The 14343-nt window shown below is 49.3% G+C and overlaps 1 protein-coding gene across 3 annotated transcripts in view; it reads left to right on the plus strand.

Annotated features, from left to right (window-relative positions):
* Positions 1-14337, plus strand: part of GRIK3 (glutamate ionotropic receptor kainate type subunit 3) — a 250241-nt gene extending 235904 nt beyond the window's left edge. For 2 of the 3 annotated variants that reach the window (XM_007537496.3, XM_060206191.1), the window contains 3 exons: positions 5463-5685; positions 6703-6953; positions 8118-14337. In XM_007537496.3, coding sequence (XP_007537558.1) covers positions 5463-5685; positions 6703-6953; positions 8118-8312 — 669 coding nt within the window. In that variant the 3' untranslated portion in view covers positions 8313-14337. The remainder of the gene's footprint in view (positions 1-5462; positions 5686-6702; positions 6954-8117) is intronic. The other variant, XR_009553877.1, reaches the window with a different exon arrangement.
* Positions 14338-14343: the final 6 nt, after the last annotated feature.

The raw sequence follows: 14343 nt of genomic DNA on the forward strand, positions 1-14343 counted from the left end.
TGCTCAGAATACATGGCTCCAGTAAGAGCAAAGACTCCATACCCAGGGATAAGAAAGCCAATTAATTCAGGGGAAGGCTTCCTTTCCCACTTGGAAAATAGCCAAGGTCTCGCATGGACTCACATCACTGCTGCTTCCCCGCCTGTATTCTCTGGGATTCAGCTCTCATAGAAATTGATATACATTTATGTATATATCTCTCTATACATTTTCTTGTACAGAAATGTTAAATTCTCAAGATTAACTATCTTCAGTTGAGGAAAATCAATTTACTTCTTTGAGAGGCTGGAATTGAAAGTCATGAGCCTGAAACTTACTTTCTTGCCAATTTCACTAGAAAAGAAAAAAAAAAAAAACCCTTTCAGTCCTGGCACACTGCCCCTGTATTGGCTGCTCCAAATGATTTCATTAATTGATTTAGGTGACTGGCCCTGAAGCAAAGCTTATTAAGGTTCCCACCAGAGTTGGGACAGGCAAGATGACTCAGGACCCATAGGAATATGGGGAGTATGGAAGGAACTTTACTCCTCATGACCAGTCCCAGGAGAAATGAAAAGGAAAGGGGTTGAGGAGATAGCATGATGGTTATGTAAAAAGAAAAATGTATGCCTGAGACTCCAAGGTCCCGGGTTCAATCCCCATCACCCATAGAGCACAGCTGAGCAGTGGTCTGGTCTTTCTTCCCTCTCTCTCTCTCTCTCTCTCTCTCTCTCTCTCTCTCTCTCTCTCTCTCTCTCCTTCTCTCTCCCTAAAGTAAAATATATTTTTTAAAGAAGAACCTCAGATTCCAGGAGTGAACCTGACCCTATGTCTCCATCATGGAGTCACTCAAGGACATATCAAAAAGGCAGCAGACATGAGAGGATGTGGTTGAAAACTAGGGCCCCCAAGATACAGGGCAAGCATAGGGAGGGGGTGTGCAATGAGAGGAAAGCAGATTTTAGAGTCTTCTAGCCTTAAAGGTGATAAAGGGAACATGCTGGCAGCTTGAGCTGGGAGCACAGAACCTCTTGAAAACAGTATCCCTGCCAGCTTTACATTTTATTGTCACCTCTTATCTTATATGGTCCAAATTGCCTGGTGTCCTTTCCCATCTTCTTCATTCTGGTCCCTTCTCCACTGGAGGCTTTTATGTGCCTTTCCCCACAGCCCATCTGCCTCCACACTCTTTCCAGCCCCAAACTAGGAGTCTTCTCCATTTATGGCAGAGAGTTAGTGGATAGAGCATATGTTTTGATGTCAGGCAGGCCTATGTATAGGAAGAGTGTTGGAGGGATGATCCAGAAACGAGTCTGGAGACAGAGAAGTTGTTCTCACCCCCATCCTCAAGCAGAAGGAGTGGTGCATTGTCAAGTCACTTTTGCTGGGGCTTGAGATTTACTGTTGGCTGATTGGCTTCATGAGAAAGTAAATGGGTGAGGTGGAGAGGTGGACTGATACTGGAAAGATGGGATGAGAGGATGGGAGATTGAGTAGATGAATGAGAAAATGGAAAATATATTGGCAGTGCATAGTTATACATCTCATTGAATTAATATGTAGATAGTTGGTGAGTGTAAAAATGAACATGATGAGTAAAGGAAAGGAAGGAGGGAAGAGAGGAAAGTATTAAGGAAGGAAGAAAGAATGGATGGATGGATGGATGGATGGATGGATGGATGGATGGATGGATGGATAGGCAGATAATTTATATAGACACATGCATGTGTGTTAAGTAAGGGATCCTTGATGCCCTCACCAAGCTCTGGTTCCCACCTCTATAAGAAGAAAGAGAATATGAAAAGGTACATGAAAGAGATAGTTATGAGAGAAGAGCTCAGGCATTTGCTTTACTGGTGTTAGAAGAGAATTCAGTCATAATAATCAGAAGGACAGAGTACGAGCATATGTAGTTGGCAAGCAGGGATGATTGAACTTGGATAATCTGATTAGAGGGACAGTTGAGATTGATTATGTGAAAAAGCAACTATATTAGGAACAGAAGTAACTGGTGGTGTGCGTATATAAGAGAGCATATCAATTATCTATTACCACAGAACAGATTATCCAAAGCTTAGTGTCTTAAAACAAAATTTGCGCTCTCACAGTCTGTGTGCCAGAAGGCAGGTGGTTTCTCTGTGCAGGATCTCACGGGCAGCAGCCATGGTGTCAGCTAAGGCTGCAGGCATCCCCAAGCCCACTCAAGTGGCTGTTAATTCAGCTTTTCAGGAGCTTTGGATCAAGGGCCTCCGTTCTCTGCTGACTGTTAGTTGGAGGCTGCCCTCTGCTTCTTCCCCTGTGGGACTCACATGAAGTGAGGCTTCATGCTTCCAATCAGAGCAGTGCAGAGAGTCACCAAGTACAGGCAAAACAAAAGTCAGTCTCTTATAACCCAATTTCAGAAGTGACATCTCTGGAGGCTTTTCAAGCAAGGCAAGAGGTTCAGCCCACACTGGTGTGGGGGGTGGAATTACACAAGAACGTGAATTCTGAGAGACAGGATCACAGGAGCCAACTAGAAGCTTCCTACCACAGAGGGTATAGACAGCAACAGCAGCAAAGTGAGAAAGAAAGCTGGAGAGGAGAAGAGTCTGGACATCAGAAACCATCTAGAAAATAAGAAATATCTACAAAATCAGAGAGTGGGAGATGAGCATTTTTTAAAATACAGTTCCAGGCAATTTGTAATAGCAAAAACCTGGAATTAACCCAGATGTCCAACTACAGATGAGTGGCTTATTAAGTTGTGGTATATATACACAATGTAATACTACTCGGCTATTGAAAGTGGTAAATTCACCTTCTTCACCCCAGCTTGAATGGAGCTTGAAGGAATCATATTAAGTGAGATAAAAGTCAGAAAGAGAAGGATGAATATGGGATGATCTCACTCATACACAGAAGTTGAAAAACAAGATTAGAAGGGAAAACACCAAGCAGAACTTGGACTAGAGTTGTTGTATTGCACCAAAGTAAAAGACTCTGGGGTGAGGGGAGGGTTCAGATCCTAGAACATGATGGCAGAGGAAGACCTAGTGGGGATTGAATTGTTATGTGGAAAACTGGCAAATGTTACGCATGTGCAAGCTACTGTATTGTTGACTCTAAACCATTAACCCCCCAATAAAGAAATAAATACAGTGCCAGGAAATGAGCTCAGAGTCTCACACATGCACAACACCACCCAGCAGTCATGGGGGCTCTACCTTTTTATTTCTTATTGGTGGAAAAGAGAGAGAAGAAAGACGTCTGAGTACTACTCTACTGTCCCTGGCTCCAACCCATGACCTCATACTTGGGAAGGTCTGTGTCCTACCAGGTGAGCTATCTCCCAGCCTAGAGACCAGGAATGATTTTAAAGGTGAAAGTAGCGAATGGGGAGGGCATGAGGATTGCAGGAGTTGCTGAGGTGAAAGGATAGCAAGGAGAGCAGACTGGGTGGAGGCAGGAGTTGCAGAGGGGCCCTGGGACCACAGGCCTCATGTGTGAGACCCCAGATGGCATCCCGAGTAGCACCCTTTTAACAAGGAGTTGCAGAAGCTGATGCTGGCTCATCTGGTTGAGTGAACACGTTACAGTAAAAGGATTTGCAGAGGAAGAGAGTAACTGTGGGGCCAGAATAGGTGGAAAGCAGGACCAACTGAAGGCTGAGGGCCAGCAGGAGCTGGCAGCAGACAACTTGCTGCTTAGAGCCCACTGAGGGCTACAGGCATCTGCATCCTCTCAGAGCCCCTGGCAAACTCCCAGGTAGGGGAGTGGCTGCTGGTCTAGGTGGGTGTTCCCAGGCCCAGTGACTAAAAGAGGTACCACTAACACAGTGCTTGGTGGATTCTGGGGCTCAGATGGAATTCCAAGGGGAGTTCTGTCTGCTGCTTTGGGGCTTGCGGGTCTCCTGGAGCCAGTGTGGGAAGAGGACAGCCCTCGCCTAGCTAGGAAACCACTGGAAAGTAAAGGAAATGCTCTCCTCCTTGCCATCCCACTCACTCCTGGCCTGGGTGCAGCTTCTGTCCCCTCCCCCAGCTTGTTCCTGTGCACCCATGCCACCACACACACCATCACTGGGCCGGGTGCCAGTCAGACAGGCTGACACCACATTTGGAAGTAGGCACCGCACAGGCAGGCACAGCCACATTTGGAGACAGGAGGGTACAAGAGGGACTGCAGAGCCACCTGCTCCACCCTGACTGGGAGCAGACAGCTGGGGGCACTGAGCTCCCCACATATCTCAGGAATGATTTGCATCCTGTCTGCCCAGTTCTCTCAAGTCCCAGGGGGTCGTTAGTCTCAGCTCTCTCACCCCAGTGCCCTCCATGAGTCTCCCCAGTCAGTAGGGGGCAAACAGCAGTGTCCCCACCAGGCCTGGTCCTAGGGCTGCAGGTGCCAATTCCTTCCAAAAGGAGCTTTCAAAGGCATTAACTGGGCTCCTCTGAGGACAGCAGTGCTAAGAAGGTCAGGGCTGAAGACCTTTGCTCTCACTGCTCCCCCCGCAACACACACACACACACACATACACACACACTGCAGTCCCCACCCTGCATCTTGCTCACAGCAATGAAGTCAAACAGGCAGGAACCCTGAAAACAGTTCAGATGAGTCACCTACTTGCCTAAATAGTAGGAAGGAGACTCTCTCCCTGTGTGTGTGTGTGTGTGTGTGTGTGTGTGTGTGTGTGTGTGTGTGTGGCAGAACCTACTGAGCTTCACTGTTTTCTCTTGACCCTCACAGTTGCTTCTTTGAGGCAGTTCCCCTGAAAGGTTAGGTACACTGATCTTGGAGTCTGATGGTGTGGGCAGAAAACCTGGCTCTACGACATACTTGATTAACCTTAAGTGACGCACTCATCATGCCTCAGTTTCTCTATCTGTAAAAGACGGGAAATGAGTGGTGGTATATTTGGTTGAGCATGCATGTTAGAATGTTCAAGGACCAGGGTTCAAATCCCCAGGGAAGCTTCATGAGCGGTGAAGCAGTGCTGCAGGTGTCTGTTTCTCTCCCTCTCTATCTCCCCTCCCCTCGATTTTCTGTCCTGTCAAATATAATTTAAAAAGTGAAATAAAAATAAAGCAAACAATTTGAAAAAAAAAATGAAAGAAGGCTAACGTAGTACCTGCCTTCTGTGATTGCTATGAAGAGCCAATGATTGACACAAGCAAAGCACTGAGAACAGGCCTGCACAGGTAGTTGGGTACCAAATGTCAGGGAAAAAATCCCTTTTAAAATGTCAATCTGGAGACCACTTGTGCCACAGCACAGATCCCAGGGTTTCCAGGTATATAAGCCTTAGTCTGACCCCCAGCTACCTCCCCCAGTAGCCTCCTATGCTCTGAGGGCCTCAGTTCCCTTCTCTGAGCAGAGGGTGGCTCTGCCTTTCTCATAAGACAGAACAGAGCTCAGCAGCATGGTGAATTGGAGGTCTAGTCCCTGCTCCTTGCTCTTGGGGGTGCTCACTGCAGTGTATGCTTCTCCCTCCCTTTGGGGCCCAGAAATCCAAGATCTCCACCTTCGAGAAGATGTGGGCCTTTATGAGCAGCAAGCCTTCAGCACTGGTGAAGAACAATGAGGAAGGCATCCAGCGGACCCTGACAGCAGACTACGCGTTGCTCATGGAGTCTACCACCATAGAGTACGTTACCCAGAGGAACTGCAACCTCACTCAGATCGGAGGCCTCATCGACTCCAAGGGTTATGGCATCGGCACACCCATGGGTAAATGAAGGGTGTGGGCAGGAGGGCGGGGTCTCGCTCCACTCAGGCACATCATATCCTTTTGCCTCCCCTAGCCCACTCCACTGAGCCCAAGTCAAACGGGGGGGTGGCAGCCTCCTGCCTCATGAGTTCCACCCCTGCTGGTGCAGAGGAGAGCTGGAAAAACACACAGTGAGCAGGCATCCATGCTCAGAGTCCTTCTTGATCTCTACACCCTCAACCCTCACCCCTTACCTCTCACCTCTGCCTGTGCAGCCCAAGTACATTGGGTCTTTTGGGAGCTTGTAGAGTTGTGCATGACTCCCTACCCCAAACAGGACCTTCCTTCCACCCAACTTCGGTCTAGGGCTGTCAAAATAGCTCATTTGAATAGTGTGCTGCTTTGCCTTGTGTGTGATCCAGGTTCAAGTCCAGCTGCCACTGCATTTGAGGAAGCTTTGTTGGCGTAGTCTCTCTCTCTTTAAAAAAATGATAAAAGGCAAGGGTGGGTGTCATAATGGTTATTCAAAGAGACTATCATGCCTGAGGCTCTAAAGTCCCAGGTTCAATTCCCTGCACTATCATATATCATAGCTGAGCTGTGCTCTGGGAAAAGAAGAAGAAGGAGGAGGAGGAGGAAGAGGAAGGGAAGTGGAGGATAAATAAAGAGGGGCCTTCTGGAATGGAAAAGGAAGAAAGAAAAATTGGGTAAAAGGGACCAACTATATGGGAATGGATGAAACCTTAGTTCTAGAGGCAAACATTCAGTGAGATGACAGATAGGTAGGTAGGTAGGTAGATAGATAGATAGATAGATAGATAGATAGATAGATAGATAGATGATAGAAATTGGTTCCAAAGGCTGCATGCACCACTCAAACCTGTAGAATGTCATCAGCCCAGGTGACGTCAGTCAATTAACTAGAGAGGGACCCTCTGACAGAATCACAAGGAGAGGGCTGGTGATGGGAACTGCATCTTCAGGGCACCAGAACATGGTGGGTATGCTGTCAGCCAGGCCCCCTCTCACCCATTCAGGCTCCCCTTACCGGGACAAGATCACCATCGCCATCCTGCAGCTACAGGAGGAGGACAAGCTGCACATCATGAAGGAGAAGTGGTGGCGGGGCAGCGGGTGTCCCGAGGAGGAGAACAAAGAGGCCAGCGCCCTGGGCATCCAGAAGATCGGAGGCATCTTCATCGTCCTGGCTGCTGGGCTGGTCCTGTCTGTGCTGGTGGCTGTGGGCGAGTTTGTGTACAAGCTTCGCAAAACGGCAGAGCGAGAGCAGGTAATCCAGAGCACTGGGGCAGAGAGCATGAGAGGGCCCTGGGGCAGAGCACAGGGCTAGTATGAAGTCACACTTTCCGTTTGCCAGGTGTTCACTGCGGTATCTGAGCCATAGCCATAACCCTCTGTCCCATCCTGCTGGATCCCCCTCTGCACTGACTCTGAGCACACTTTCCCATTACCGTTGTTCCAGCCCTGGCCAAGCTTCTCTGGCTGAACTGGGCCTTCCTGCCTCCAGTCTCCCTGTCTAATGCTCTGTTCTCTCAGTGGTAGTCAGTGCCTTCCTAGAGACTTAATTCAAGCCAAGTCATTTCCCTGCACAAAACCCTCTGGGCAGCTTGGTGATGGCCACAGATGAGTTGATGGTCCTCTCCTGCATACATACAAACATATACAAATATACATTATGAAATTTCCATAACTGAATGTTTATCAAAAGCAAAATGTCTGGCCCAAAATGTGCAGACAGTGAAATGAGGCTCAGCCTGTGTGATGGCAATGAGTGTGCCCAGTGTGTCGGGGATGCCTTGGCGATTGAGGATCGCAGGGACTGAGTTGTGTAAGTGCTAAAGCCCAGGCCTCACTCCCAGAGATCACTTTAAATGGTGTAAAGCAGAGTGGAGTCTGGCACTAGGATCTGCACAAAGTGCTTGGGGTGATATAAGTGTGAGTTGACGGCCCCCGGGCCAGGGGCAACACACATGCCCAAGTTCTAAGAGATTCAGCACCTGTGTGAAGGGAGATTGCATACATAGTCCTATGCAGAAAGGCTGTCAGGAACAGGCAGCTTATTCACCAACAGCAGTGGAATGGCATCCTTCTCAGCTACTAAGCCCAAGTCGGCAGAGGAAAGGATAGGTTTTGCTCCTTACTAAGTTAGGTTAAAACCCCAAATGTTACATACATGCCAATTGGAGCCTCAGTTTTCTCCTGTTAAATGAAGACAAGATAGGACTACCCGCCCTGCCTACCTTAGTCTTCAGATAAGAATGGCATGCTTTGTAGGCTGCTGTACCAAGTTTCATGTAGCAGGCAGAGGTGGGTGAGAGACAAATGTGAGACCCAATGGCCTGGGTGCAGGCTCTGGGAGGACCAGGATGAGTTGGTGGGAGTTGCAGGACCAAGTCTCACCTTTGTGCCCCTTTCCCTCCCACACCCTGGCCAGCGTTCCTTCTGCAGCACCGTGGCTGATGAGATCAGGTTTTCCCTTACCTGCCAGCGTCGGGTCAAGCACAAGCCGCAAACCCCCATGATGGTCAAGACTGACGCCGTCATCAACATGCACACTTTCAATGATCGCCGGCTCCCGGGCAAGGACAGCATGACGTGCAGCACATCCCTGGCCCCCGTGTTCCCCTAGGCAGAGGGGATGGGGTCCACAGGCCTTGAGCAGGACAAAGGAAAGCAAAGGAGATTGGGAGAAAAGATCCCTGTGCCCAGACCAGGCTTGGGGACCAACAGCTGCTGTCTGCCCTCACCTCCTAGGGCACCAGCAGCCTCCTCCCATCCCCCAAACCCCCAGGCCAGCTGCTTGGGCTTCACTATCCTATTTCCTCTATGGGTTTCTAAAGCTGCCAGCCGAGACGGCCAAGGCCAAAGGAAGCACATGCCTCTCTCAGGCCAAATTCACCTGCCCCCTCAACTTTCCACTGTGGTCAAAATTTCTGCTATGGCCTTGCAGAGGCCAGAGGAAAAATGAGAAACAGCTCTTATATTGCCATTCCTTCCCCATGAGCCCTATCCTCCTGGGACTTGCCCATGAGACCAGAGACACAAACCTTGGGCACCAGAAGGATATTAGAATGTGGAGCTGAAGAGGGAGGATGGACACCCCAGGTGCCTGAACAAAAGGAAGACTTCACCCTTCGTGGGCTGCTTTCATGAGTCTGGTCTCCTGGACTTAGTACCACCTACGGCAGCCTCTGTTTTTGGCAAAGTCAATAACAGAGAGCCCTGAAGATGAAAAGAAAAGTTTAGGTATGGGAGAGAGGAGAAGGCATAGAGTCACCATTTTGAATCTTTATGGACACCTCCCAGTGGCTCCCACCCCTCTAAGAGGTGGTGTCTAGGAGTATAAAGTGATCCATGCAAATTCTTCATCGCTTTCTGGCCAGAGGGGAGAGGACTTCCTGAATTTCTAGCAAAAGTTGCCCAGAGTCTTAGCCAATATTCAAAGACCAGAAGAGTGGATTCCATGAAAATCCCACAGGCCTCCCAGCCATTGGATATGATTGTGCTGCTCTACCAAACTATTTTCTAAATCTATATAGCATTCAGGACCTTGAGTTCTTTGCCATCTACTCATCTGCAACTCCCCATTCTTGGTCAGTTGACCTTGACCTCCTTGGAAGGTCATCTTGGAAGAAAAGTAGACTTGATTGTAGTGAAAGCCATCACCCTTCATCCAAAGAGAGGTGATGCCCCACTCCACAGGCTAACTCCAGTAGATAAGGAAAGTCAGAGCAGGCCTAAAGAATTGCTGGTCTCCTGGGCATACCAGACCTAAAGATATTCTCCAGGAAAAGAAAGTTTTCTGGAGCAGGATATAATAGTGACAGAACCCCCAAAGGTCGGAGAGGAGAAACTCCTGGAGAATTAACCAAAGAGCCCATACAGAGACAAAGGCCATCCTGATCACTGCTCTCTTGTCCAGAGCAGCTGGGATTGTGTGAGGTTTGGGATACAAAAGAGAGGTAGTAGCAGGCAAGAGGGATGAGCCCATGAGCTGTGGTGGATACTCTAGAGATCTGTAACTGAGAGTCCAGGAAAGAATAAGAAAGGAATGGTTAAGAGCAAAGTGTCCTTAAAGAGAGCAGAAGGGAGCCATCAAGGCCATCTATGGCCAAGGGCAGAGCACAGTCTTTGAGCAAGAAAGGGGGCTAGGAGTTCTGGACAGGGACCCAGGAGACACCAGCTACCCCCTCCCACCTCTTTTCTGTTTCTGCTTGGGGAATCTGGTTAGGGGAGACCTACAAGTAGGCCTCAAGCATCTTCTCAGCTAGACTAAAGGATGGATACTCTCTAGTTCCCTCTAGAAACTCCCAAAGCACAGTAGGGTCAGAAGATACATGCTGTCCCTCCTCCAAAATGAGCTGCAGGACCAAACCATTGGGTTCCTAATCACAGCCACTCCAACAGGCTGTAGGCACTGAGGTGGGGGAGAGAGCTGGACATGCAGCAGAGCCAACACGTCATGATAGGAAAAGCCATGCTGTTGTGGGCTTCCACATGTTGGAGTGTGTGTGTGTGTGTGTGTGTGTGTGTGTGTGTGTCTTTGACTTTGTATACATGTGTTTGGGGAGCTGGTGTGAAAGATTTGAGAATACAACAGAGTCTAGAGCATGCAATACAAGAGAATCCTTGGGGTTCTGGTGTGTGTGTGCGTGTGTGTGTGTGCGTGTGTGTGTGAGTGTGTGCAGGCACACTCATGTGCATGTGTTTAGATTAAGGATGAAGGAAGAAGCAAATCTGGACAAGAAACAAAGCCCCATACATGTAAAAAACAGGAAAAGCCATGTTAGAATGAGTATACATGCATGTGCCCTTGTGTGTTTGCATGTGTTCATTTGTGTAGCAGAGGATGGAGGACAGGAAGGAACCTGCAGCATTGCCAAATATGTTTAAAAGGAGAAGCCATGCCATCAAGGTGTTCACATGTGAGTGTTTATGAGTGAGTGTGTGCTGGCTTGTGTGCACAGTGGAGAACAAGAGGCAGGACGGAAGCAAACAGACACATGGTCCATGCAGGCCATGTACGCACGGCCATGTGCAGCTGGGGCTGTTGAGCATGAGCATGCTCACACATGTGTGTGCACACTTCCACCTGTCCCCTCTCATTGTAGGCACAGAGATGGACAATCAGGAATTTTGGGATCCAGAGTCTGTTTGCACTTCTGTCACATGGAGAGATCATTTGTCATAAAGATTTGCCTAAATTATATTGGCAAAGTCACAAGAAGACTAGCCAAGTGGGGGGTGACACATTTCAGGGACTCCTGGCTGGTGACTCCTTTGCTCTAGGTGGGGTGTCTTGTTTGGAGGGAAACATTTCTTTGCAATTCCTGGATAGTAGGATTCTAGTGATGATATTTCCAGTGTGTTCTCACCAAACATAGTTATTAACCACCGTCTCTATCCAGTATTATTCACAGTCCACACCTCCATCCATCCATGTTTACGGGTGTGTGCTTTTGTGTACAATGCTCCATGAAAATGTCATTTTCTTCTGAGGCTATGCACATACATAGACTGTGATGGAGGAAGGAGAGGAAGTGACATGAAGTAGGAAGAATTCTCATCAAAGGAATGAAGAAGGGTGAATAGCAGAGGTACAAATGAATTGGGGCAATGCCCTGAAAGCTATTGCAATGACTTTTAGACTCCTAAATGGACATGAAGTGACATGCTGCCTGCTGTCCCCTCCCATTCAAGCCTTATATTCATATATGTGGCTAACATTCAACCTCTGGATGAGGTCCCTTGTCTTTTTTGAGACCAGCCCAAGGTTCAAAGTACAGTGGCAATCACTCTGCCTAGGCTGTCTAACAGGGTCCTGAAGGTGCCACTACATCTTGGGCAGGGGCCATGGTCCCTAGGAGACCAGAGTGTGTGAAATCACACCCTATGTCTGCCTGTAGGCTGGCCTGGACATGAGCTACAGTGTGAGTGTGCCTTCAGAGGCACTGAGGTGAGAAACTGGGAGTGATGGCAAAGGGGGCAGCAGGTGCAGATGGAACAAAAGGTGGGACTCGCCTAGGCAGATATTGCACTGTTTTTAATGACCCTGAAAAGGAAAGGCCCCCAAACATGATCCCCAACCTCCTCTCCACAATGCCAGCATCTCCTCTCATCTTGTTCAAACTGGCCAAGTTGAAGGGCAGTAGTGAGAAGACAGAGGCACTCTGCCAAGGCCCTGGGGGATTGGATGACGAACGTTCCTTGCTCCTCTTCCCTTGACTTTTTCTGGCTTCTCTGCAATGGACAGATAAGAAAACCTGGAGAGCTTTGCCATCATTCTGGTGGCCCCTATCTGCCAGCAACTCTCAAAAGGGACAATTCCCCTTAGGGGATGAGCTTGTCCCACATCTCACAAGGGTGGGCCAGCCTCTCTCCTTGTAGCCCAGATGGCAGCTCAACTAGAAGAGCACATCCAGGCTCCTTTTCCAGTGCCCAGGGAGGAAATTCTGGTTGAGGGTGGGTCCTGTTGGCTAGAAGTCAGTCCTCCTCAAACTCAAACTTGAGGAGAGCAGAAATCAGGCCCAGGTACATATCTGCTGAGAATAATCACAAATGCCCCCTACCTTCTTTTCTGGGGTGGGGGGGCCAGAGTGGGGTAAGCAGGGGTTCAGCTGCTTCTTCAACACTCAGCATGAAGTTGACTACCCAGTGTAAGCCATTCTCAATGGTATGCGCAAACATCTGGAAACAGGCCAAGTCCTGTGCAGAACGCCATCTGGGGAGGGCCTGGCAGTGTAGACAAGCAGCTGTATGGACTTAACATCTAGAATGGTTCAGCCCCACAGACAGATGCAAGCAGCAAGCCCCATTCAGCAGACAGGTCTCTGGGAGAGATGCATCTGGAGCAGTCTCCTAGGTTTGGTATACACATCTGGAATGGGCCTAGTGACTTATTTATGCCCAGGAGGGCCTTGACCTCTCTCCTCTATGCCAGTTTGAATCAAGTCCTCCTGCCAGACCTGGATTCCCCCTAGAGTCAATGTTTCAGAGCTGAGGCTGTATATGAAGTCACAGAACTGTTTGTGGTAGAAGGTTAATGTTCTGTACAATATATATATGAATGTAAAAAGATATATATATATATTGTATATATATATATATATGCACAGTGTATATATGACCTGTAGCCCATGTGTATAAGCACCCCTCCCCGCACGTCTGCACACAGAGTGTACATAACCCAGCCAGTGTGGGTGGGGACCAGATGAGAGATGGGGGCTGCAGTAGCAAACTCTGGGAAGGCCTGCATACACAAAGCAGTGGAGCTCCCCACCCTGGAGAGAAGGGCAGAAGGGCAGGCAGAGGGGAGGGGGGAGCCCAGTGGCTGGGCTTTTCAAAGCTGGTGCCTCCTGAGTTGGAGGAGAAGTGAGTGACCTAGGGGACTTTGTCTCCCTGAGAGTGTATGGGACAAGCAGTCCTATGTCAGGGAGCACTGTTATGCAAGTTTGTGGCCCTGAGATCCCTATCCTGTCTGCCTGCATAGTGCCAGGTAGGTGTCAGACTTCCCCAGGAAGGCTCTTGAAGGCTGGAATATTCAAGACTGCCTCACATGCTCAGCCCCACATGAAGGCACAGTGCACAGCTCGGGAAATACATCTTTGAGGGAATGACCCACAGCATTGCCAGCAGGCCACACCACATCCAGTGTCAGGACTAACTCATCATTGCGCTGCCCTTGTCCCCTGCCTTCCAGGATACACACTGTCAGACCAGCCCCCAGTGTGTCTCTGTTTAACAGCTCCAGACTCTTGAGGCCTGCAGAAATTGGAAGCAGCTGTAACCCAGTAATGCCAGCAAAGATCTTATCCCACCTGACCCCTGTCCCCCGCCCCAGGGAACTCTGAGGGGAGCTATCCAAGGGCCAGAGTTCTGAGCAGAGCAGTGACACAGGGGTGAGAAAGGGAAGAAGAAGAGACAAAAGGACAAGGAGTTCCTACCCTAGCACAGCCCCTGCCATCTGCCTGCCTTCTCTCCCACAGCATCACCCTGCAGGGCAGCTGGCAGGGAGTCCCCTTCTCCCAGAAAAGCACCCAGACAGAGACTTCTGTCCCTGATCCACTTGCATCTGTCTGGTATTTGGAACTTCAATCTTTTGCCTTGTAGCCTGGGCCCTCTGTAGCTCAGAACCTCTCTGAATAAGGTGAGAGCAGGATCTGGATCAGGGCTGCCAAGGTTCTCAGCTTGACCCTCTGCTTTAGCCCTGCGTGTCAAGCTGGCCTGCATTTAACTGTGAGTCTGCCTCTGGAGTCCTGGCCAGAGCCATGGGAACCCAGCCCCCCATGGAGGGGCCTGCCTTGGCTTCAAGACAAAACCCAGAAGTCCCAGGGCCCCTTGTGCCACTGTGCTCCAAGCCCCTGACCCACCTTTGCTGGACCAGCTCTCTGACTGAGCCTCCTGGAGTGAGAAGTAGGTCCCCAGCCCCTGGGCTGAGATTGTGAGACCCCTGCCCTGTCCCACACCCAGACCAGAGTGCCTGGATGTCCCTTCCCCTCACACCCCTCACTCAACATGGTTCCCACACACTGGTCTCTGGGCCATTCAGGGGATGCCCTTTGTGGACATGCAGAATTTCTATGAATATAGTTTTTTGTAAACATTTTGTAACAATTTGGGTTTCATAGTAACTGTGTTACTTGCCAATCATTCTAGGCTGA

Source organism: Erinaceus europaeus, chromosome 13, assembly GCF_950295315.1.
Source record: "Erinaceus europaeus chromosome 13, mEriEur2.1, whole genome shotgun sequence".
In the NCBI taxonomy this organism is placed as follows: Eukaryota; Metazoa; Chordata; class Mammalia; order Eulipotyphla; family Erinaceidae; genus Erinaceus; species Erinaceus europaeus.